This window comes from Lissotriton vulgaris, chromosome 3_1, assembly GCF_964263255.1.
Source record: "Lissotriton vulgaris chromosome 3_1, aLisVul1.2, whole genome shotgun sequence".
NCBI lineage: Eukaryota > Metazoa > Chordata > Amphibia > Caudata > Salamandridae > Lissotriton > Lissotriton vulgaris.
The window spans coordinates 670,617,420-670,643,527 of record NC_141689.1 but is presented as its reverse complement, the minus strand read 5'-3'; the positions used below and the strand labels follow the sequence as shown (position 1 = coordinate 670,643,527).

Below are 26,108 nucleotides of genomic sequence, written 5' to 3'. Positions count from 1 at the left end.
CCCTTGTTGCTGAGAGAGAAGATCCCCTCGAATGGGCAGCCTGATCAGAGAGTCGATGCTCATTTTCAGCAGCTCTGGATACCAGACTCTCCTTGCCCAGTCCTGGGCCAAAAGAATGACTTGGGCCCGGTCCTTCTTTTTTCTAACATTCTTTTTATTGGTGAATAACATGTAGTAGTACAATCCAAAATATATAGTTCCGGTACCTGTAAGTCAATCATTTTACATTATTTTGGCACTTTGTCAAATATACAATGATGTAAACTTATGATCAGAATAATATTTACACCATGTGGTGTTTTTAACCGTCCTCCTGCGACGATTCCACAACAGGTGTAGTACATGTTCCCCTTCTAAATGCATTCCACTTTCCCCACAATCGTTCCCTTTTTTGGGGGCATCGTCTGTTTAGATACACCACTCACCCACCATGGCATATACATGTCTATACTCCAGTCTCGGATCGTGGGAGTTTCGGGTGCCACCCAACACGTCACACCACCCTGAACTCCCCATAAGTTTAATTTTCAGAAATGTCTGGGTTTAACGTCATGAGACACAGTTGCACTCCGCGGGGCGCTCACACACGGGGATAATTCCCCTGCTGTACTGAGCGTTCCACGCAAATGGGTGTGGTCATGACGAACTCAGCTCGTCATGAGCACAGCGCCACCGTGCAGTGTGACGAGCTGAGCTCGTCACAAACGCGGTGGCGCTGCGCGCGCCCCCCCAGCCCCACGGGGGAATTAGCCCGGCGGCGAAGGGGTTAATAGGTTTCCATAGGTGGCAGCCAGTATACCATTTACTACATTGACAATGTAAATATGACAGCAGGCCTACTTTGTGTAGCCAGGCTATTCAATTTAAAAACTGGAAATTTGGACTGTCAAACAAATCCCTTTTGACAGGTCTAAACCTTTCTTTTAACTATTAAATAGTCCTTACTGCCCGTGAGTCAGGGCACAAGGAAGTTAAAAGTAGGACATGTAGAGGTTTACAGTGAAAAGGCCCCGAAAGCTATTTTTACTGTAGCAGGGTTGACTGTTCCATAGGAAAGCACTTGGATACAATATCAAATCCGCTAGTGTTATATCAGTTTAGGAAAACCTACACAATTAATTTTTGGACTTTTCCTTTAATATTTATTGAAAGCCCAACTCACTAGTGAAGTTGGATTTTTAATAAATATTTTGTTAACTGTACTTTTAGAAAATCATCTTTTCCATTCCGAACGCCTCTGAAGACCCATCTGCATGAGGTTCAACTGTCACCTGACAGCTGAATAGCCCACTTGATGAAAACGGCACCCAGACCAGGAAAAACACTTGGGTGGTGTTTTCTATTCCTCTAGCAGGATAGCAATCTTTGCCACAGGATTCAAGCTAGCCTGGCTGATGACGGCTCATCCCCTTTGGTTTTGCTTTGTTAGCCCTAAGTTGGCAGGGTATGCCCAGACGTGGGTCCCTTGCTCACTTTGCCACTGTATTCAAGCTAGCCTGGCTGATGACGGCTGATTATCCAGAAACCGGTCCCATGATGCTTGTTTCCGCTGCAGGGAAGACATGGCTTGGCAGTTCGGACTGGACTGTGCCCATGAGGCACAGGGTCAGACTGATTTGCATATGGCCATGTCTGAACTGGGGTGGCGGAGTGAGCTAAAGAATGATGATGGATTAAACCCAGATCAGTTGACTGGGGGTGAGTGTTTACAATGTTCAACACTCCGTCCATCGTCCCCTTTGGTTTTAATCTGGGCTGTACCCAGGAACTTGACTAACTTCAAAGAGGCCTATCCTATCACAGGCACATGTTAGCTGACATCTGGGTGGGGTCCTTCTCCGATCTCTCCCAGTCGGCCCAGGACCAATCCTAGTGGGGGCAGAGCTGTCCCCCAAACTTTTTAGGGTGACCACGAAGGAGGGGTTGCTCACGTCCCTCGGGACACCTCTGGCTTGGGCACAGGAGGTTTGCACAGCTGAAGAAAGACTCTGCCATCTAGGTTTAAGTTATTGAAGGGCAAAAAGAGATTGTTTGCAGTAGAGCACTTGTGAAATGCCACAAAAAAGGGTAGGAACACCGCAAGGAACTTTTACCCCATTGGATAGGGAGTGGCCAGGAGTTTCCCGCACCCACAGGCTAGTGTAAGGCAGTAATGTGGCATCCCCAATATCCTCCTTAGATTACATTGCGGTCCTGAGACCTAGGAGAGTCTAGAAGCCTGGACCTGCTCTACCCCTTGAACCCAGGTCAAAGAAGTGGACTCTAAGAACCATAAGACTGACCTCCTGTTTAAGGCACAGGGACACAAGAAGTTACAAGAGACCTCTGCAGCGACTGCTTGCTTGACGAGTTTCAACTTGACCAGCCCTGGACTCCGCTGTTGACATCTGCTAGAATGAGTCTTTTTTTTTCTTTTTACTTTTTGTTAATCCACAAACTTATTGTACAAATAAAGAGCAGTGATATTACACAATTGGCTTCATTTACAGTTGAATTATCAATTCCTATTAACAGGTCTAAGCCCACCCCTGTAAGAACCTCAGACGTTCCCGGCTTCCTTCATAGAGTCCACGATATGCCTGCCATGCCAACCAGATGTTCTCCCCTTTTTTGGGGCACCCTCTACTTTTATAATTTATTGATATTGCCTGCTAGCACCAATCCAGGTCATTTTCCCATTCCTCCAATGTTGGGATGGGTATCGCCCCCCACTTCCTTGCTTTATTACGCTTAGCAACCACTGATGCCAGCATCAGCCATTGCTTCACATGTTGGGCCAGTCTTAGTTGGCCTCAGTTGTTAAAAGGAGCCATTTAGGATCTAATGGCATCTCCATCTCTACCACCTCTGACATTACCCTCATTGTCTTCTTCCACTATTCCTTAATACTTGGTCACTCCCATATCAAGTGATAAAAAGATTCATCTGACCACCTCCCTCAGTGACAACTCACACTTTCACACCTCCCCATTCTATATAACACTGAGCTGGGGAAGTATACTCTATGTATGTTTGATTCGGAATCTGGCACGTATTACAACCGCCCTTGGGCCTGGAGTATTTCCGCCCATTGATCTTCCTCTAAAGTGCCTAGGTCCGCTTCCAAGTCTGCGTAATCGTGTTAATGGGGTCTGGGGCAATATTAATTATCTTCCTGTAGAAAAGAGAAATTGTCTTTCCATGTATCTGCTTTGTCAAAACCCTATCCTCTGAAGGTCCAGCTTCTACTATTGTGTCGCCTTCCCTGACGTGTTTCCTGAGTGCATGTCCCAATTATATATATGAGAGCCATTCACCCTGCCCCATCCCGTAGTCTTGCTGTAACTCCATAAACGCAATATACGCCCCACCTCTCCAAATGTCACCTAGCGTCTCTATACCTAGCATTTCCCAATTGGCGAAGCCATCTAGGCTTCATATTTCCTTCAAGAAATCCCCTGCCCAAAGTGGTGTCATTCCAGAGAGCTTCTTCTCCCATCCCAGGTATTTCGTAGTAGCTTTCCACGGACTGGCTACCTTCCTCGTATGTGTCGGGGGAAACTTGTCAACACACTTCCTATATAGTAGTGCCTGCGGGCCTCTGGTCCCCATGGGCAATCTATCCACCCTACAGGCTGGTTCCGCACGATCGTCAAACATCCAGCCATTAACATTCACCTGTTGCGCTGCCCAATAATAACCCTGGATATCCGGCACCGGCAGGCCACCATCATAGCCCCCATTTGGAGTTTACTCAGAGCAATGCAGGGAGGCGCTCCGCTCAATAGTAATGTCCTAATTTCGGAGTCCATTCCCTAGAAGAAACCAGGAGGTGCCTCAAAGGGTGAATTTTGCAACACATAAAAGGCGAGGGAGTGCCATCATTTTGAACAGAGCTGCTCTGCCCATCAGTGTCAATGGGAGTGTACACTAGTGTTTTGCATCCATGGCTAGCCTGTCCAGCTGCTGCTTTAAGTTTTGGCTGTAAAATTGCATTGGCACGAAACATCTGGAGGTCAGGGCAGGGGGCCCTCCTGATAGTGGAAACAGCAATGACTTTTTCCAATTTATTCTATATTCGGAGTACTCTCCGTATATACAAAAGATCTAAAGGATGCAATCAATTGATTGCCTCGATTTCTTAACATAAAATAGGATGTCATCTGCATAAAGAGATGCAGTCCTCCCACTCATCTACTACAAGGATCCCCCATATCAACGGGTCTTGATGGACCCAGGCCGCTAACGGCTCCAGAGCAAGCGCAAAATGAATCAGAGACAGGGGGCAACCCTGTCTGATCCCTCTCTTCAGTGCAAAGGCACGCAAAACGGTTGCATTGACCCTTACTCTTGCTAAGGGCTAATAGTAGAGAAGTCGAACCCAAGCAATAAACTTAGGACCAAAGTCACAATGTACTAGTACAGCATAGAGGTGGTTCCATTCCACACTATTGAAGGCCATGCTTGCATCTAAAGACAAAAGAGCTGTTTGATCTTTCATACCCGATTGAGTTATCAGCAGTATCCTGAACAGCTGGCGCAGGTTCAGCCTGGTGCTACGTTGCGGCATGAATCCCGACTGGTCCAGGTGTATGAGCATCTCGATCACTCCTGCTAGCCTCATGGCCAATAATTTATCCAGTGCTTTAACTTCAAAGTTTAGTAGGGAAATCGGTTGATACAACACGCAGCTTGAAGGTGGTTTGTCTGGCTTTAGTATCACCGTTATTACAGCTGTTCTTTGATCTGCCGGTAGCCTACCGTCCTGTAGCGCCTGATTAAACATATTTAACATATGCTCCGCCATTACATCTAGCACCGCCTTATATAACTCCACATGCAGACCTTTTGGGGCCCGCCGCCTTCCCGGACTGAAGAGCCCTGGCCGCTGCTTTAACTTTCTCTACCATTAGGTCTAATTCCAAACTGTTGCAGTCCTCCCTGCCTAATCGCGGCATGGCGATGTCACGTAGAAAAGCCCTATAGTCTTCAGTTGAGTGTTTGGAGCAGGACGTATAGACTTCTTCATAGTACAGCGCAAACCCCTCAGCTATTTCCACCCCCGTTTCAAATTTTGTCCCCGTCTCGTTTAGCAGGCCAGGAACCCAGCCTCCCGATGTCCACTTCCTAACTATGCGAATAGTTTAGTAGAATTATCCCCAACATTATACAGACGGTATTGCATTGCTTTTGCTAGGGTCCTGACACTATCCTCCTCCACATCCCGGAGTTCCTTCTGTCGAACTTGGAGAAGATGTCTCTCCTTATCTGCCTGCTGGCCCCCCTCAACTACCTGAGCCTCAATACGTAATATCTCTGTTTCGAGAGCAGCATACGACTTGCTTTTCTTCCCTAATGGGAACTATTTTCGACCCTCTCTAATGACAACTTTAAATGCTTCCCAGAGAGTCACAGCCGAATCCACTGTACCACAGTTCACAGTGAAATATTGCTCTGCTTCGGACCGTATTACTTCATGAAAGTCCTAATCTTTGAAATGCAATGGTTCGATTCTGGATGGCAGCGTATGATCCTTCAATGGACCTGCTAATTTCACTTCCACTGGGGAACGGTCTGAAATTCCCCTAGCTATATGAGCTGCTGCTCTAAATTCCCCCAGCCAGGCGACTTGTGTTATGATATAATCTATTCTCGAGAGGCTGCCTGTTCCCGCTGAGAGGTGTGTGCATTGCTTCGCACTGGGATTTTGATGTCTCCATGTATCCTCAAAACCCAATGCCTCCAGAAATCCTTGATGTTGACCGCCCTGTGGTGGATTGTTCGTGTCCCTCTGGCCCCTGCTTAATGCATCGAGTTTGGACAAAATTATATCATTCATGTCCCCTCCCAGGATCAATCTCTCTTCTGGTAGCTGCAATAACAAAGACTAATATTTCTAATGTGGGGACTTGTAGCCCAGGGGGCGAATATATAGAACAGAGGTTAATTCTAACTCCCTATCATACTCCGCTAAGCGCTATGTATCTGCTCAAGTTGTGTTATGACTTTGTGGTGTATGAACGGAAAAGAACGCTTTATCAGTATCCCTACCCCTATAGATCGAGGTATAGCCTGCATGTGCCCTGAGACTATACCCAAACCTATCCAAGGCCCTACAATGATTGCTCTTTAGATGTGCTTCTTTGGAGGAGAATCACATCTGGGGCCTGGTGTATGATAAACAATAATACAGTTGACCTTTTCAATTTTCCATTAAGTCCATTGACGTCCCAGGACCAGACCTTTATCGAGGACTGTACATTGCTATAGGTCCCCATATAAGTGTGGATTCATCCTGCCATTTATATTTACACCAAGGATCATCTTGCATAGATCTCTGAATTCCTTACTCTTGCCGTACAATACTACGCTAACAAAACTATCTACTAACTTTCCCCACCCCAATCCCCCCCTCCTGCTACCCTGCTTATAAGGTTTAGGAAAACCCAACTCTCTAACCCACAGAGCTCTTGTGGTCCCCAAAAAACATTATAATACTAGCCCAGAACTGACTGGGTGGCCGATCAAGGAGGACCCACTAAATATCTAAATAACGTACGGCCTCTCCTCCAGGTAACACAGTCAATGAATGTCCTCGGCGCATCCTAGGATATGATTCTGAGTGCCATGTCTCTCGAGTTCCATCAAAGTCTTAAATGTTTCTGTCTCTCATCAAGCGCCTTTCTTCACCCATTTGGATCATCCGCTCCCCGGCTGCTCCCGTGGGACTGGCCAATGACACTCGCCACTCTCAATCCGCTCGGGAGTCACCCCTTTTGGTGACTGGTTCCGTTCTTTGGTGGGATGCATGTTCTTGCTTTTTCCTAGTGATGCGCCAGCCCTCCAGACACTCCCACACCTCCTCCGGAGTTGCGAAGTAACACGATTCTCCTTCCGAAATCACTCTTAATCTAGCCAGGAAGAGCATCATATATTTAAGGTTCCTAGCTCTCAGCTCGCTTTTGACCATATTAAAACGTCTTATATGTGGCTGTACTTGCAATGTGAAGTCTGGGAAGAACCTAATGGTGGACTTCTCTTAGGGGAGATCTCCTTTCACCCTGGCGACGTAGAGTACAGCATCTCTGTTCCAATAGTTAAATATTCTGGAGATTATGGTCCGCGGTAGGTTCCCGGGCCCGGTCGGGTGGGGTCTCGCAGGAACTCCTTTCAATGTTGAAAATTTTGGAAAAAGGCGCGGGAGCTGTAGTTGGTTAAGAATGTGGTCTTCCAGAGAGAGTTCCATACTCTGTTCTTCCGCTCCTTCGGGTACGCCCACTACCCTTATGTTGTTTCGCCTTGCTCTCCCCTCCTGATCTTCTAACTGTGCCTCCATTTACAACGTTTGTTTCGTTAACAGGTGGAGCTGCTTTTCGAGGCTTTTAGTTGTGGATTGAAGTTGATTAATGTCAGTCTCCGCAGCTGCTACCTTTTCATTGAGTTTAGAGAGATCCGCTCTTGTAAGGGTGACCTCCATGGATACTGCGTCTATCTTGGGTTCTGGGGAGCCCTTAACATCCTAAATTGCCGCTATAATCACCATCAGAGATGGCTCTCCATCTTCCCTATCGTCTTCCCTCGTTGCAGGAGGGCGAGGAAAAAGTGTAGTTTTCCATTTTGTTTGTTTGTGTTGAACCTGCCCCTCTGGGCTGCCCCATTGTCATAGGACCCCCTTCCCCGTGCACACACTTACACAGTCGGAGGACCCCCAGACAGGGTATCCACTATCCTTCATATAACCAAAAGGATTGTATCAAAAAAGTGAAAAGGTGATAGTTTTTTTATTTTTAATATACTTATAAGTGATACTAGGCTCTCTCTTAGAGGTGGAAAGATGAGAGCACAATGTGCTTGTTAAAATACCCCTCACACACTAAAAAACCGTTAGTGTCATGCTTCATCATAGGGGTCTTCCCGCCCCTATAACAGGACGGGGCGTGCTACGACCAGACGAAATAAGCGGGAGCACTAAGATTGTGACAGAGGCTATGTGTGGGTGCATAGGTATCAGTGAAAGTGTAGGGACCTAACACTAGTGAGTGTGAAAAAAGTGAAAAAAAGTGGAAAAAGTTAAAAATTCCCTGGCTTAGTAGAAAAAAACATCATGCCCCGAAGCCCAAACAGCCAGCTAATTTTTGCTGATTGTTTGTAGGACAGTAGGCATTACTTTACAGAACTGAGCACTATAAGTAGGGATCGTTATTTGGTCCTGATGAGTAAGCAGTAGGGGACTGCTTACGAAACATGTCGACTAGGTAGTAAGCTAATGCTCTACCACACAACCCCTTCTTAATATTCCCAGCTAGAGAAGCTAATAAATCTGTTTTTTTTCTACTAAGCCAGGGAATTTTTAACTTTTTCCACTTTTTTCACTTTTTTCACACTCACTAGTGTTAGGTCCCTACACTTTCACTGATACCTATGCACCCACACATAGCCTCTGTCACAATCTTAGTGCTCCCGCGTATTCCGTCTGGTCGTAGCACGCCCCGTCCCGTTATAGGGGCGGGAAGACCCCTATGATGAAGCATGACACTAACGGTTTTTTAGTGTGTGAGGGGTATTTTAACAAGCACATTGTGCTCTCATCTTTCCACCTCTAAGAGAGAGCCTAGTATCACTTATAAGTATATTAAAAATAAAAAAACTATCACCTTTTCACTTTTTTGATAGAATCCTTTTGGTTATATGAATCCTGTTTTGGAGGGTGATTCTATCAGTACCTCTAAGTTCCTCTTTTTGGTTTGGTATCCACTATCCTTCCCTTATCCGCAGTCCGGGTTCCTGCCCCCTATGTGCTCCTCCACTCCTGGACGCCCAATGTAGCAGCTATCTCCTGTGGGTGTGGGCCGCTACGCTCGGGCCACTACTATGGGCTTCTTTCTGCGGTGTCTGTACGAAAGTGGTTTTCTGTTGCAATAACTCTCCCACTTTTTGCCAGACTACTGATGTACTTTTCCTTGGTGTGCCCTAGGTCCCTGCCAATCCGGTTTCCAGGGCCTGTGTTCTTTCCCCAAAACTAACCCAATTGGCATCTATGGCCACAGGTCAGCCCGTGGTAAACGGTACCACAGTTACCCAAGGCACTGTGACCAGGGAAGACCTTTAAGGGCAGCAGCACTTATTGTGCCACCCTTACAGGTCCTGTACCTTTACACCCACACACACACTGCCTTTGCAGGCTGCATGTTTTGGTGCAGAACAAAAGTGAAGAGTCGACATGGCACATATCCCTGTGTGCCATGCCCACAAACTACTGGCATACAACAGTCACCCCTCTAGCGGGGTGCCCTATGCCAGTGGTGAGGGTACAGTTGCATGAGCCCTGTACCCCTACAGTACCCAGGTCCATTACTGTGCACTGTAAGTGCAGTGCTGCCATTAAAGAGTATATGGTGCTGGTAGTTTTGTCATTACGAACTCCACAACACCATAATGGCTACACTGAAGACTGGGAAGTTTGGTATCAAACTTCTCAGCACATTAAACCCACACTGATGCCAGTGTGAGATTTAATGTAAAATGCACCCCATAAATCATCTTAGAGATGCCACCTGAAACTTGGCCAACTTCTAGTGACCTGACTGAGTAGCTGCTTAGGCTGCCACCAACAGACATGTTTCTGGACCCTTGGCTCAAGAGCTGCTGCTCTCCGGGGCATGAAACAATGCACATCCTGGGACGAGGTGCCAAGCCTCCTCCCCCAGGATGGGCAGGGTTCACGAAGGAGAAGCTTCAAAGGCATGCCGCCTTTGTGAGCCTCTCCAGACCATTTGCTGCTTTCAGCAACTGGTCCCCACTGGTTCTACCCCCCATGTTGGGTGGGCGAACCGGCAGAAAAGCAAGTGGGGAAGAGAGGTGTGCCCACCTCTGCCAACTCCACCCCTAAGGTGGGGAGGCGAGGTGAAGAAAAACCTTGAGTCCCCGCCATCTTGAGGATGGGGGGAACCAGCCAACCAGGGACAGGCTCTTGCCCCCATCCCACTGGAGCGTGGCAGAATAGGGGGTGTACCCACCCCAGGGAAGGGACCCATTGGTCCCTGCCTTTTACCTATCTGTAACACCCCTAAATTTAGTAACAGGGGGCACCCTGAACCTTCCTTCCTCAGATCCAGAAACCGCAAGAAAAGAAGATAAGAAGAAGGTCGAAAAGCTGTGCAGAGCTAACAAGAGGATGACGCCCACTGATTTGGCCCCAGCCCTATAGGCCTGTCTCTCCTGCGAAGTCCTGGTGTGTCCGGCAGCCAGCAACCTCAAAAACCCTGGAGGACCTGCCTGCCTTCACTTCAAAGACTGAATCTCCCAGGAACATCAGACTTGTTCAAACTGCAGCTTCTGGTGCCAACCAGAAACCGCGAATCCAGCCCTCTCTGCACCCGCCGAACCCAGCCCAAACTCAAGTGGAAAAATAACACGAGGAAGTCCCCCCCGGCGATCCTGACCGGTGATCCCGCGACCCCTGACCCGCCTCAATCCTCCAAACGACGCCTGCAGCCTCAATCCTGAGGACCCCCCACTACCGGGACCAGAGCTGGTATGAAAATCTGACTTCCCAAGGCACCCCTGCACCAGACGCCCCACAGCCTTGTGTGCCCAAACCAACAGTGCCTAACCAACAATTAACATCCCAACTTACCCCTCGAAGTGGTGGTCGCACCTGGACGGTCCTGGTCCCCGAGCCTGCCGTGTTTTTGTCCCAGAGGTTCTCCATTGGAAACAACAGGGCACCCAACCTCAAAACAGCACCCTGCACCCGGCCGCCCTAGTACCGCAGAGGGTGCAATTCCAGTGCATCACTGACTCTGGGAGATCCCCGGAGTCTAACCCCAGAACCTTAACTCCCACAGTCGTTTACTTACCTGCAAACCGATAACCTGTTTTTCCTCCATAGGATAACATTGACAATTTTCCTTCCAAAAAACAACTAAGTGTGGAGTTTTGAAAACTAAAGCTATTCTTTAAAAATCGTACAAATAACTAAAACATGTTTTCTCACCTGTTTGCAGGACATGTCACAGTGTTGAATCTAGGCATCCAGCACGGAGTTAGAAAAAGTAACGTAAAAGTAACTTACCTGCAATTTGTTGAAAAAGCCTATTCATTCCAATGTACTGTATTTGCTAAGTGTTGCATACTACTGCTCCCCTGTAAATCAAACAAAGTGTAATTTCTATTGCATTTTCAAACTGTACTATATCCAGTAACCTATTAATGAAAAGTATTTAATGCTTACCTGTGCCAGGCTTGCTTGGTTCTAAAAATACACAACAGTATATTTTTTATACAAAAACAATTGGCTTAGTGTTCAGTTCTTGAGTGTGTGAATTCATTTGCTGACTGAGTGTGTACATCAAATGCTTAACACTATCCTCTGATACTGCCTTACTGCTCGACCAAGCTACCACTATTAGAGTAAGGTTCTATCTAACTTAAACCTCTGCCTACCTCTGGGGACACTTAGACTCTATACACACTATACCTCATTTTGGTGTAGTGTATACATAGAGCCAGTTTCTTACAATGTCCCATAGGGATATTGCTTCCTTGGTCGCACCTGGGGGCCTCCCTCCACTAAATTCACACTGCTGTTTCCTGGCCACTTATATCCCCTTTGTCCTGGTCCCCAGGCTCTCGGGTGCCTCAGTTATCCGGTGTTACAACTGCCTCACAACTCGTGGGGCAGCAGAAATGCCCCTTAATGGCTGAGCCCGCTGTATACTCTGCGTAGCGTTTCCTAATCTACCTTCGGGATCAGATGCAGGCTTCTCTACCTCCGTACAGCCCAGAGATGCAGAATGTCTCTCATGGGGGGGTTCACCGTCCCTCTCCGCAAGGATATTCAGTGCAATGGTGCCGTCAGCGTCACCGGGCCCACTCTTATACCAGCCACAGGTCACAGACTGCCTCGCCTTCACTCACTTCACTTGCGCGGCTACCTCAGCTCCCTGCCTGGCTCTTCAGGCCTTCTCCTGCTCTCAATTGTGTACCGCAGCACTGTCAGGTGGGCTCCGAAGCCGCAGCTCTCCTCACGGTTGCCTGCTCCGTGCTGCGTTGCACGCCAACCCCTCTTCCGTTCACGGAGGTCTCCCGCTGCAGTGACAATTACTAAACCAACAACGTTCCGCAGGCTGCGCAGTCGGCGCTGCTCCCAGTGACTTGTTGTCTCCGAAGTACAGGATATATTTCACGGACATTCTGTGGCCTGGATGGGAGCTGTTTTACCTCACGGCCATCTTGGTCAGCGACCAAACCAAGCCCCCTGCTAGAGTGAGTCTTAACCCCCCCCCCCCCCCCCCCCCAAAATGCAGACCTTAAAGCCTTGGACCTTTGGCTGCTGTTAAAGTGTATTGCAACTAACTTTTCCTGAAATCTAGGACCTAGAAACTTTTTTGCTTCAAAGAACTTCAGAGTACCGGGACCAGTCTGCCAAACTGACTTGAAGAAGGAGTGCTGCCGCTGGGCTAACGGTTCAGAGCTTTCTATTACACCAAATTCCATTCAACTGGCCCTCACAGATAAGGTATCCAGGCTCATGGAGTCCTCTTTGGCTACAGCCTGTAGCCTTGACCTGCTGGGAGAATCGGAGCTCCGAAAGGTAGAAATATTAACTAGGCGAAGGTACCAAATGTATCCCGCCAGCGAGGGACCTTCTCTGGCCGCAAAATTCAAATTTCTCCCACTCAGAGCTTTGCCACCAAAAATTAACAGCTTAACCAAGACCTACCCGACGATGTGAAGTCCTTTTTTGGCCACAGCCTGCTGCTTTGCTCTGCTGAAGATTTTTCACTTCAATTTCAGAGACTAAGTTTGAATGTAAAACTTCCAACCCGATCAAACGTGGTTTCAGTATCCGTCGTAGTAGACTTAACTTGCATCTAGGTGCTGGTTACAAGCAACTAGATGATTGGGGTAGGTGCTTTTATCTGTTTAGCCTATTTTTATTAAACATTCTTCAGTTTCCCTTATTGGATTTTGATAATTTTGGTATCATTTTATTAATTAAATTCACTCTTTTTGTTTAATCTGCTTAGGGATTTTTCATTTGTTGTGTTTCATCTTTATTACTCGGGTGTTGAGCTCAGATTAATTTAGTGACTTCGAGGGTTCACCCTAACCAGAATTGTGGTTATTACTTTAGGTGGGTAATCACCCTCCTTACCTGATGCCCTAAGTTCTTTCAGACAGGTTTCCTTCATATCCATTTTTCGTTCATTAAATGTTACCAAAGGAACCGCTGCATCGTCAGACATAATGAAAAATCATGATACGCTGCAGTTCACTTATTGGCTCAGAGTATTGCGTGGTTTTGGATACCATCAAACATAATATATATCCCAGTGGCCAAAATAATATGATGGATATAATTGTATATTACTTTTGTAAATCGGCCACTGGGGCAAAAAATTACAGAAATAATGTAATTATCTTTTTAATTCAACAACTAGTTTCTTTACCCAAGAGCAATCTACACAAATGACCTCTGAATTCAGGATTTTGACTACTTTTCATAAATGTAAAGATTTCCAGGCTCAACCATAAGTTTCACACCCATTTTCACCACAAACTACAGGTAGGTAAAAAATATAGAAAAATAGGAACAATCAACACACACCTATAAAAGATTGTGTTCATGAATGCTGGAATAAGGTGATCCTAGCACAGTAAACATTTTGTTGATGCAATTTTTAGTTAAAAAAAACATTTTTCCAGAAAAAATACTATATTTTGGCTGCTTTCTCAGTTACCTCGATGGGAATCCACAAACCCTGGAAACATTTTGAATCCCCAATGGGGAAAATGGGATGCAAATTTGGCCTGTGTACCTTTTGTGTAAAACTAAAAAAATATTTTTATGGCTTAAGAGGGAAGTACCTCAAACATCAGTCAGTCAGTCAGTCAAATATCTTTATTTCGGTTAATAAAAACCATAAAAGCAATGCAAAATTCATTATTATACATATTAAAATTTACAGATATACAGATATACACATGATTACAGTTCATTATGGACAATCTAAAACAGTTAAAATCTTTGATACAAAGAGCAAATACAAAAATCAGTGTCATAATCCAATGAACCCACCCCAGTTTCCCACTGTTCTCAATACATTATATGCTAAAAGATATTTGGGAAAATATCATCCTGGTAAAGTATTCATCTGGGTGAGTCTTATTTTATTTATACGCGCTGCCGCTACCAAAAAACTGGCTACACTGTATGTGACCTGAACAGAGTTAAGCATTTGTAAATGTAGGAGGGCAGGCCTCACCTGGACAAATTTAAGATCCTTCAGGATTGGATATAAAAAAAATTTGCGGACCACCAGGTAGTGCTCACAGAACATCACTAAATGAAGCGTGTCATGTGTGGAAAAACTATCGCAGGTGCAGGGTGGGGAATTTTCCGGGGTCCCCCACTTCGGATAGGTGCCAAGCGCAAGGTGAATGAGGTTGAACCTAAATCTGATTAAAAGGAAACGATTGTAGGGTTTAGTCACGTACTTCAAATAAGGTTCCATGACTGGGGAGATTGCCAGTTGATAAATTGATCTCACCATAGGTTTCCTGAGTTCAACCTCCTCCCTTTCTAACTCCAGCAGTGTGCGGAAATTGCGCTTGATCCACCCTACGTCCTCGTTCCTGAGGCCCTGTGGTAATAGGTACATGTCCGGACGCCCCAGCCGCACGCATGCCGCTCTAACATACGCAAGCCAGGGTATTCTACCCGCTCTGTCCAAGGCCATACATTCTTTGAGTATCAGGTGGTTCAGCGTGATCTCCTCAATTAGCCAGGTTTTGACCCATCGTAACAGAGGGGCCATTTTTAAGAGATCAGAAATATACCCCAAACCCACTTTACAGTGAATTGAATACGTAGGGGATGATTGTGGAAGTGACAAAAGAGATCGTATAAACTTGTTTTCTATAATTTGGATCCCTGATGTCGGGGCATAGCCCCAAATGTCGGCCCCATATGAGGCAATTGCTATGCACTTTGATTTGTAGATGCGGATCATAGCCTCCATGGGTCTCGAACCCAGTCTTTTAGAGAAGTTCATAAGGGCTGTGGTAGATCTTGCAACCACATTGCCCTAGAGTTTCAACTGGGGTCCCCAGGTCCCCCTTTCATCAAATATAACGCCTAAGTAACAAAAGAAGGGTACCCTGGAAATTGGTGTATCATTACATCTAAAGGTTTTGATCTTCATAGTTTTCCTGCGTAGACCGGTCACCATTACGTGGGATTTTGATGTATTGATTTTTAAATCCAGGGCTTCCATAAAGGAGCCAAAGTGATCTAGCTATCTTTGTAATCCCGTACCTGTACGTGCAAGTAGGACGGCATCATCCGCGTACAGGAGGAGCGGAATAGCTGACCCTCCCATACGCGGGACGTCGAGGGTGGCCAGGTCTAGGGATTTACCCAGAGAGTTAATATAGAGCGTGAATAGGAGAGGGGCCAGAATACAGCCTTGTCTGACCCCTCTTCCTGATCTAAATTGCTCAGTACACCTACCGTCCCTTGTTACCCTAACAGAAGCCGACAAGTTCTGATGAAGATCATGTAAGAAATTAACGGAGGTGGTGTCCAGACCCATATCACGCAAAATAAGTCATAATTTAGAACGATTAACCAAATCAAATGCAGAAGATAGATCCATAAAACCCAAATATAGAAGCCCCTCCTTCACCACTGTGTACTTGCTAATAATAAAGTGAAGGTTTAAGCACTGATCCATGGTCCCCCTGTGTGCTCTAAAGCCGTACTGGCGATCAGAGAGAACCCCACTCCCCTCAAGCCAATCCCCAAGTCTTTGTAAAATGAATCTGCCTAAGATCTTGACGGCAGAGTCCAGCAGGGAGATTGGCCTGTAGTAAGCGGGGTCCCCTCTGTTCCCCTTCTTAAAAATCGGAACAATAATGGAGGTTGACCAAGAGGATGGGAAGCCTGCGGAGGGTATTGCGTTAAAAACATTGGTTAGTATTTTAGACCAGAATTGTGGGTACAGGATGTAGAAGTCTGTGGGGACCCCATCGGGGCCAGGGGCCTTATGTTTACTTGTATCTTTTATCACACTTTTTCCACTTAAGAGGTATTAAACTTAATGGACATAGTATTTCGAGGTGCAGCTGTGTCTGAGGAAGTTAAGACCCTAACTCGGTTTCATAGATGTATTTGAAATGCTTAAGCCAACTCTCATCTTCAATTACACAGTCCATATCTGTTTTCCCATCCTCAGTGAAAAATGACTGGTTAATAATGGCCCAAAATATTTTGCTATCCCTCAACACATCTGCAGATTGCAGATTATCCCAGGCTTCTTCCTTGATTTGTTTCTTGCATTTCGCAAGTGCCAATTTATATTCCTTACGAAGGTTTGCCACAAGTAACTTGTCCCTGGGTCTGTGTTTTAGTGCTTTAAGTAAGACACTATGGGTGAGTGAGCACTCTTTATCAAACCATTTATATATCTTCTTACAATGTGAGCCATTCCTAGACTCCAAGATCTTAGAAATCCGTGAGCATATCTCAACATAGGACACCACAACATCAGCCCCTGGTGAAGTGGGGTCAAGGCAAACGGCCATATTAGCCTCGGTTTCCTGTGCAAGTGTCTTAAAAAGGTTTCTGGGATGATCTTCTCCCACTTTACCCTCCTGCCCTGCTCCCTAGTTGACAAGTCTCTTGGGGCCACCACACCTAAATTCCTCCCATGCAAAAAACACTCAAGGTCCACGGCAAGTAAGACCGGGTTGTGGTCGCTAAAAATTGCGGTCACTACCCTATACTCCTGCGTTTTTGCTAGCACCCCAGGTGATACAAAAATATAGTCAATGACAGTGTTTGCATCCCTCCCAATAAATGTGGGCGCTCTGGCCTCGTCATTGCCTAAACCTGGTTCAAATAAATTTGAGTTGGCAAGGAGGCTCTCAAGGGCCTCACCCTCCTTGCTATGTTCAAAATGGGGGATCCCCTCAACAGGTGATCCTCCATGTGCATCATTATAACAATCCCCCTCACAGGGGTGAATATTAAAATCACCCAGGATAACCATCTCTGGGACAGAAGTGCAAACCTCAAACATCTAATCAAGGGCTCGACTGGGGTAAAGGGGGATGGGCACAGCAGCTAACGGATTAAAGACTGCAGATAGCAAAAAGCAGAAGCTTAGCGGGAACAGAGCTCTACCAAATACTCCCTCTTATGTCACAGGACTTCTACAAGCCCTGTATATAGTCTCACCCCCTCCTAATGTACAAGAAAAATGTACAATGTGCCCTACAGATAGGGCTTGATCTCAGTCTAGCCCGTCCCTGCATGCAGCTTTTCAACTTCTACAGTGCACCAACAATTCAGAATAGCTAGGATGCAACTGAGATACACAAATCTGCTCAGGTGCACATATTTCAAAGAGACACAATGTGTGTTAAGGAAAATGTGTATCACACAGAAATGCATAGCAACAAAATTATAAGAACATATTTTACCTTGTCCTCCAGGATACATACACCTGAATGCTCTGCCAAGCTCCTCAGCCTGGACCCTGCCAGCAGGAGTCAGCTCTCCTCCCCATTTTAGGACCAAGAGTAGTGATGGCTCTTCTCTTCTGCAATCTGAACATATAAATAATACAGTATCCTTTTAGCACGTACATGTGTTATGCTCACGCTAGAAGATTCATACATAACATATTAAAATGGTTTTCACAAAGCTTTGCTCATGGGGCACTCTGCATAGCTGGCTGCAAATGTATGGCTTTTCAGCAATCAGGGAGAAGGTGGCATACAATTGTTGAACAGGTAATGTCTGTAACTTGCTGATGTCATAAGTTGATGTGGTTGCTATGAGAAAGAGTTTTCAGGGGTTAGTATACATAAAGGGCAGCTGTGCATTGGTTCAAATGGAATGCACCTGAGGAATGGGAGTACTAAATTGAGGTGCCACTGCTGTAACACAAAAGGTTTTGGCAGGACCATGTGGGTCAGCTCTTTTAAAAACATAAGAACAAGTGATTTGAACAATGATTGCTGATAGGGTAAATGTAAGAAATCTGATAAGGCTCACAAGTAACCTTTCACAGTGGCTTCAGCAAGTCGTTAAGAAAGAGAGAGAAAACAATAAAAGATCAGACAAATGGGCTTTTTAAGGTTGTAACTATCCAGACATACACCAAGCAACAAACCTTTCTCAGCATCAAACGTTTTAGTGGATGGATGCCTGGCTGGCGACTGGAGGCCGGTCTTAGGAGATGTAACAAGGCCACTGGCATATTGTGCATATCCAAAAATAAATTCTACTCCTCAAAGTTGGGAGTCATTTCCATCATCATGGGGTCTGGGTACAGAGAACCATTGTGTGAAAGGAAGAGTCCCAACTGAGTCCAAATGAGGTTGAATAGGTTGTGGTTGAAGTCAAGGATATAGCGACTTTGGTGCGATCGCAGCGGATTCCCACTCGATTCCGATTGGAAATTGGGTCTTCCCCCAGTATCAGCGGCATCTGTGCCAATTCAATGCCCAAGCAACTGCTGAGGATATCGGAGCAGATGTCAGCCCTGGAGTCGGGAAGACCCCAGAATGGGGTAAAAAGGCACAGGTCAGCGTTTGGGATGAATCCATTAGAGGTGGCTCTACTGAAGACCACCTCAGATCTTTGAGGCCCAGAGGCACACTAGAATGAGTAGGAAGGGTGCTAAAAATGAGCAACATGCACGGTATAGGAAGTCGCTGAAGGGCCCGGAACTTGAGCTGAATCAAGATCAGTTGGGGAAATCGGATCTGCTGTAAGAGAGAGCACATCTGCAACCATGATTTCGAGAAAGTCTGGCCCTTACTTGCTTTTCAGCTGTGTCCAACGATGTACAATTGCTCTTGTGGTCTCAGATAGTCTGTGAGAAGCCTAAAACACTAGATATACACCTTGTATAGGTCCACCACCAGCATCTACGTATGGCAGTCTTTGTCAAGTTTGAATCCTGCCATGTTTAGGGGTAAACATTTGCCTTGGCACGCAATGAAAAATTTGACAAAAAGAACTTTCAGTCACAGACATAAAACGAGGGGATGAGCTTCAGATCTACAACAGAAGGCATGGAAAGAAAGGAAGAAAGGCACTGACGACAAAGTACAGAGGTGGCATTTATATGTGGCCTGATGTCACTTCCAGGGCATGGCGGACAAAAGGAGTCGCACAAGGGAATTTCTGCGAAAAATCTCCAGATGGGACACTTGGGGATATTCACAAGGTGAGAAATCTGCAGTTACAAGTATCCATGAAAATACCACTGCAAAGAGTACCCAGCAGTATTATGAGGAGCTGTGGAACCAGAGAGGTGTGACTTATAATCTATTATGTTTATTTTTAGATTGAAATGTTTTTGTTTTTTTCGTTTTAATAGTCGCACACAAATCTGGGGTGAACCAAGCTTTTCTCTCTCCTCTAGTGTTTCATCTGTCCCCTTTGTCATTTTTCGGTTTGGCTTGACCGCCATCGATAGCAAAGGTATTGGCATTATTTCTTTTACCTATACTTCAAAATATACATAGTGGACATTGGCTCTACAGAATATTTCCATCTTACCTCATGCAATTGTCTGTTTGATGTATTTCACCTCCTGTTGAGTGCATGCATTATAATTAATGAGAGACTATTTTACACCTAAAAAGTAAACCGAACCATAACACATCAAATTAATTTTCTATCAGAAGCAAAGAATGCAGAAAGTAATCGTTTTTTTTCAATGCAGTAGGCTTTCAAAAATAAATCTACTGTTAGAATCTGGCAATTGGGATGTCTTGTTCATTACATAGACGTGGAACAACGCCAAATCCACAAAAGATCTTGGTTTGGCATGTCCATCTGGTTTTAAAGCTTTTCATAAACCACAGATTGATAGAAAGGGTGGTGATGGAGTAGGTATTCTTTGTAAAGACAATTGGAACTTTATTATATTCCCAACTGATGAACCCGAAAGGGCCAAGGAACTAGGTTTCTCATTAAAAATGGTGAAAGGCAATGCCTGTCCAGGTGTCCTTTGTTACAGACCACCAGGGACTCCAACTTCATTGTTCCACTCTTTCACTGAGTCCTGTCCAATATGGTGTTGTCTCATTCAAATTTTCTTATTTTGGGAGACTTCAACTTCTGGGCAGAGGGAGCACTATCCACCCCTTCATAGAGCTGCAAGTCGCCTGTGAAGATCTGGGTCTTGGACAGCAGGCTTATGGCCCAACTCAGCAGGCTGGTCATACATTGGACCTGATCTTCGCACAAAGGTATTGATCTGCATAGAAGAAAAAATACCTCTCCACTGGATGGATCATGATCTAATCCCCCTTCTACATCCCGGTGAAGAGGCCTCTCGGATAGAAAGGGCCTGGTCTAAACTGAAGAGGCTCACTTTAGGGCCATTTTTAAATGTTGTAAATACTTTCAACATTACGACTTCTGTGGAGTTGAAATACACCACATAGGAGAAGGAGATTATAGGTACTTTGGATAGGGTTATCCCTCTTACCAAGTTTAAACTCCGGCGGAAACCATTTTCTCCTTGGTACAATGAATCGTTAAAAGTAGCAAAATTAGCCGTAAGAGGCTTGAACGTAAACTGCAAAATAAATGAAAAAGGTTTAAAGGTGCACTCTACAACCACAAAATTAAGGTTTCTCAAACCAAAGCTGAGTACTATGCTAACACCATTCTCAATGCTACTAATGGTCCAAAAGAGAGTCTTTTGATTTCTTAAGGGATCTGTCAAACCCTTACTGAGGCAATCAGGAAACAACCCCCTTCCAAGAGCTCTGTGATAACCTTTCTGACTTCTTTGTCAAAAAGATTACTACAATTCTTGATGACATTGAAAATTCTCGTTCCAAGTTACCTCTCGACCTAGCTACCCCGAATCGTTCAGGAGAGATAGTAGCAACTCAGGAGAAGTCTCGAAAATACCCAATAGAGACACAGGGCAATAGTTGGGATACCTTTGAACCTATCACAGAAGAAGGCATATGCTCCTTTGAGGTATCAATTTAATCAGGCTCTCTGTTTGATCCCCTCCCTTTGAGAATGTGGAAAGAGTTGAAAGACCATCTCATCTCACTCATTTTTAATGCTCAGGAACCAATCACTGGAAAGTGGTGTTGTACCGCATTTGTGGAAAAAGACAATAGTCACCCCTATTGCGAAAAAGCCTGCAGTCACCCTATGATATTGAGTAACTATAGGACGATATCTCTACTTCCTTTTCCAGTGAAGTTATTGGAGCGATAAGTGAGAATCACTGTCTCCTTGAAGATGAATAATTTGGGTTTAGAACAGGTCATGGCACCAGGTCAGCCTTACTCGTTGCCATGGATGAGCTATGGATGAGGGTTGACAATGGTCTGCCGACAGTCTTGGCCATGCTTGACTTGTCAGCCATACGATTCTATTCAACAGACTAGCCTCAATTGGAGTGAAGATAATAGTGCTCGAGGAGCTGGAATCCTATCTGACTGACAGGTGTCAGGCAGTTGCACTTAACCCCCTTACCGCTCAGAATCTGAAAGCCTGGGTCAGGGAGTCCCTCAGGGGTCTGCTCTTAGCCCTGTCTTACTTAATGTCTACATGAGTCCACTAGTTTCTCTGATATAGACGTATGGTGTCAATCAGGTCAACTATGTAGATGACACTCAGTTGATCCTGTGCATCATTGGTGGCCAACATGATTAAGTACAGGCCTTTCAGAAGTGCATGGTACACATTGTAAAGTGGATGAACTAGCACTTCCTTAAGTTAGATGGGGATAAAACTGAATTCTTGTGTTGTTCAGCCACAAAAATTCCCATTGAACTCCCTTCAAATCTATGGCCTCTCCCAACATAAGATGTGATTAGTCCAATTGATGCCGTTCACAATCTTGGAGTCATTTTTGTTAATAAGTTATCCCCGGAAAATCTGGTCATAAACGGGGCTTCCAGTGGCTTTGCACTAATACAGGGCCTCAGGAAAGCGCTCCCTTTACTACCGGCTCAAACCAAGTCGTTCATTGGACTACTGTATTGCTTTTACTGGGAGCTCTGGAGTATTTGATTAACAGACTACATCGAATTCAAGTGGCGGCGGCTAAACTTGCTCTAAATAGACCTCATAGATCCTCTGCATTGAGTGCTCTAAAAGAACTGCATTGGTGGCCAATCATTCAGTGGGTCACGTTCATGTGTATAGTGCATAAGTACATAGTAAAGGTCCGGTGCTGCTGCAATAAAGGATCATGGCCAGTACTCCAAGGAGACTCATCCGGTCTATGTCAGTAATTCTGGTTTGTGTGAATAAATTTCACAAAAAACAGGGGAGGTCATGCTTTCACAGTTCAAGCTGCCCTGATATGGAACAAACTACCTTCATCTCTTAGATCAGTTACAGATCTATATAAGTTAAGAAAGGCATTAAAGACCTGGCTCTCTCCTAAGCAATTGTTCAAGATAGTGCTCTGTTTTGAAGGTCCAGCAGCAGGTGTGTTTATTCCCTATACTATCAGAGCCAGGATACTAGCATGGTTACAGTCTGCGCTTTATAAATTTAATTAACAATAATAAGATGAAGATGAGATAGCAAGTATTTTGTTGGTGGAGTATAAGGGGGAATCTGAATGAACTCTATGGTATGGCCATATGTGATGAGATCGTGGACCCACTTGCCCATAGTGATCTTCCGCCACTGATTTATGTAACGTGAAATTCTTGCTCCCACCGAATGATGTTCTATTGATGGTGCAACCGGCACTATGAGGTTGTCACTGCTTTCTGCCGGTATCTCTGGCGAAAGCAGTCAGTCTTCTTCTTGGTTGTTGCCTGGAATCGGCTGCCAGTGGGGGTGCTCAATACGACTGGTGTTGTCGACAGGCGGGACGAAAGGGCTATTGGTAGGATTGTGGGTGATACCTATGGTATTCTCCATGATAGGAAAATGATTCTCACCCATGAGACCCTCGAAAGGGTGCTTTTTACAGAACTGAAGGTTTTCATGGGGTTCTAACTGTCTCGGTATCCAATTTGATATCCTGGAGGGAGTAATCAACGTGTTTACCAAATAGAGTATTGCCGTCGAAAGGCATATCCAAGATCTTGATCTGAACAAGAGACATTTAATGGAATATTGATGTATCGTACACCTGGCCCCAGAAATAGCTTCTTGACCAATTTTCATCCTCTATTAGAGTTAGGTCTTCAATTCAAATATTTCACTATTCTAGGCGACCTGAATGTTCATCTTGATATACTAGATGATAGGGATACACAGGAGTTTAACAACGTCACATCAGCACTAGAACTGCAGCAGCTCATACATCACCCCACCCATCTAGCAGGACACACTTTAGATGGACTGTTTACTAATAACCCAGCCATTTCTCAGATATTTATTCTCCTCCTGACCTGGATTGACCACTATGCAATTTTATTTAGCTATAATTTGCCAAATTCTAATATTGATAACACGTCTACCATTCAGACACTTGGTAGATCACGGCATAAAATTGATCAGTATTTACAACAAGGGGTGGTGAGGGACAGAGTCTCTGAATTAAGCAGAAAGCTCTCACCCAGTCAAGAGATCAGGGCTAGATCCAACACCGTTTTTTAGCTCACTGCACCATCCCAGTTTCAGAACCCGGCTGTATGCAAATTAGTCTGTTCCTGTCCCAGTGCATGATGGGAAGAGGGCAAACCAAACTACAAAAGCCAATTCTTACACTGGGAAGGAAACAAGCTCCCGGGGACCGGTTTCTGGCATTACAGCCGTCTTCGGCCCGGTTTGCTTGAATCCTGATGGTGCAATGAGCAAGGGTCTCACATCTGAGAATACCCTTCCACGCTTAGGGTGGACAAAAATATTTACAACAAGGGGTGGTGAGGGACAGAGTCTCTGAATTAAGCAGAAAGGGCCAGTGGACAGACTGATTTGCATATAGCCATGTTCTGAGCTGGGATGGGGCAGTGAGATAAATAACGGTGATGGATCAAGCCCTGATCTTTGGACTGGGTAAGAGTGGTCTGCTCAATTCAGACACTCTGTTCATCACCACCCCCTTTTGTAAATCGATTTTGGCCACTATAGGTGTGGCAGGGTATACTCAGACATGAGTCCCTTTCTCACTGCTCCATCAGGATTCAAGCAAGCCGGGCCGAAGAGGCTGAAATGCCAGAAACCGGTCCCCGGTAGCTTGTCTCCTTTCTGGTAAAGAATTGGCTTGGTAGTTTAGTCTGCCCTGTTCCCATGATGCACTGGGCCAGGGACAGACTGATTTGCATATAGCCATGTTCTGAGCTGGGATGGGGCAGTGAGATAAATAACGGTGATGGATCAAGCCCTGATCTTTGGACTGGGTAAGAGTGGTCTGCTCAATTCAGACACTCTGTTCATCACCACCCCCTTTTGTAAATCGATTTTGGCCACTATAGGTGTGGCAGGGTATACTCAGACATGAGTCCCTTTCTCACTGCTCCATCAGGATTCAAGCAAGCCGGGCCGAAGAGGCTGAAATGCCAGAAACCGGTCCCCGGTAGCTTGTCTCCTTTCTGGTAAAGAATTGGCTTGGTAGTTTAGTCTGCCCTGTTCCCATGATGCACTGGGCCAGGGACAGACTGATTTGCATATAGCCATGTTCTGAGCTGGGATGGGGCAGTGAGATAAATAACGGTGATGGATCAAGCCCTGATCTTTGGACTGGGTAAGAGTGGTCTGCTCAATTCAGACACTCTGTTCATCACCACCCCCTTTTGTAAATCGATTTTGGCCACTATAGGTGTGGCAGGGTATACTCAGACATGAGTCCCTTTCTCACTGCTCCATCAGGATTCAAGCAAGCCGGGCCGAAGAGGCTGAAATGCCAGAAACCGGTCCCCGGTAGCTTGTCTCCTTTCTGGTAAAGAATTGGCTTGGTAGTTTAGTCTGCCCTGTTCCCATGATGCACTGGGCCAGGGACAGACTGATTTGCATATAGCCATGTTCTGAGCTGGGATGGGGCAGTGAGATAAATAACGGTGATGGATCAAGCCCTGATCTTTGGACTGGGTAAGAGTGGTCTGCTCAATTCAGACACTCTGTTCATCACCACCCCCTTTTGTAAATCGATAAAATTGATCAGAGCGTACTGAAAAGCCAGTTAGTACAAAGCCAACCAGATTTGGATTTGGAAGTAGAGGTTTCAGCCATAAAATAAGTAGCGTGACTGGAGTCCAACTTTGCCAGAGAAGCACCTATCACAGTGATCAATAAAAACAGAAAGATCCCTTCGGCCCCTTGGTTCTCAGAGGCCCTACGATTAGATAAACAAGCCTGCAGAAGGCAAGAAAGAAGGTCGAGGAAAAACTATGAAGCATCAGAAAAAGATCTGTACAAAGTCAAGCTGGCAGATTACAAGAAAAAGTTAATTGCTGGAAAGAGCCAGTATTTTACATTGAAAATTGAAAAGACCAGTAATTCCAGTAAGGAACTTTTTAAGACGATAAAAAACTTGGCCATCCAGTTTTGAAAAAAAAAAAAACTTGGCCACGAGGGGCGTGGCTTAGACAGCCAGTATTGCGGACGCAGCTTAGTAGAGCTCCGTCCCCGCCAGCCAGATATCCTCCAACTGATCCTGCCTTCCTTGCCCCAGAGTGACCCTGAGGGTGGCATTCTGCATCATACGCTAGCGGCCCGCACCGGTGAAATTCCTGCAGATATAGAGCCCCCGGGGCCTGACAGCAGCGGATGAGAGCGTGGCGGCCTGTACGGTCTGCTGCAGCCGGGGAGCTCGAGTCTCGAGAATCCCGACCGGAGGAGAGTGAGGCACCGAGGTGCGGGCAGTGAGCGGTGGGACTGCATAGGCAGGGGTTCGCGACTGACCCGACAATCCAGGTGGTGGTGTCTGGGCCCCCACCGGCCAGAATTCCCCTGACAAGCCTCGGCTTCCGTGGGGAGAGAGAGCGACGAGGCCGGGCACGGGCGGAGCGGCAGCAATTTAGGCGCTAGAGCGCCCTCCCTTGATATTTCCTGACTCCGGTCTCGCTGTGCCCCCTCCCCCCCCGGACGGAGTTGGCCGTCCACAAGTTGGGCCTCTGTCGCCTTGGTGCTTGGAAGACTGGCTGGAGGCGGCAGTGGGAGTGCG

At 45.8% G+C, this 26,108-nt stretch overlaps 1 protein-coding gene across 17 annotated transcripts in view; it reads right to left on the bottom strand.

The window, feature by feature from the left end:
* Positions 1-26,108, bottom strand: part of PPIP5K2 (diphosphoinositol pentakisphosphate kinase 2) — a 1,400,407-nt gene that overhangs the window by 797,820 nt on the left and 576,479 nt on the right. For all 17 annotated transcript variants that reach the window (XM_086960990.1, XM_086960983.1, XM_086960987.1 and 14 more), the window contains exon 15: positions 17,470-17,595. In XM_086960990.1, the coding sequence (XP_086817116.1) occupies positions 17,470-17,595 (126 nt within the window). The remainder of the gene's footprint in view (positions 1-17,469; positions 17,596-26,108) is intronic.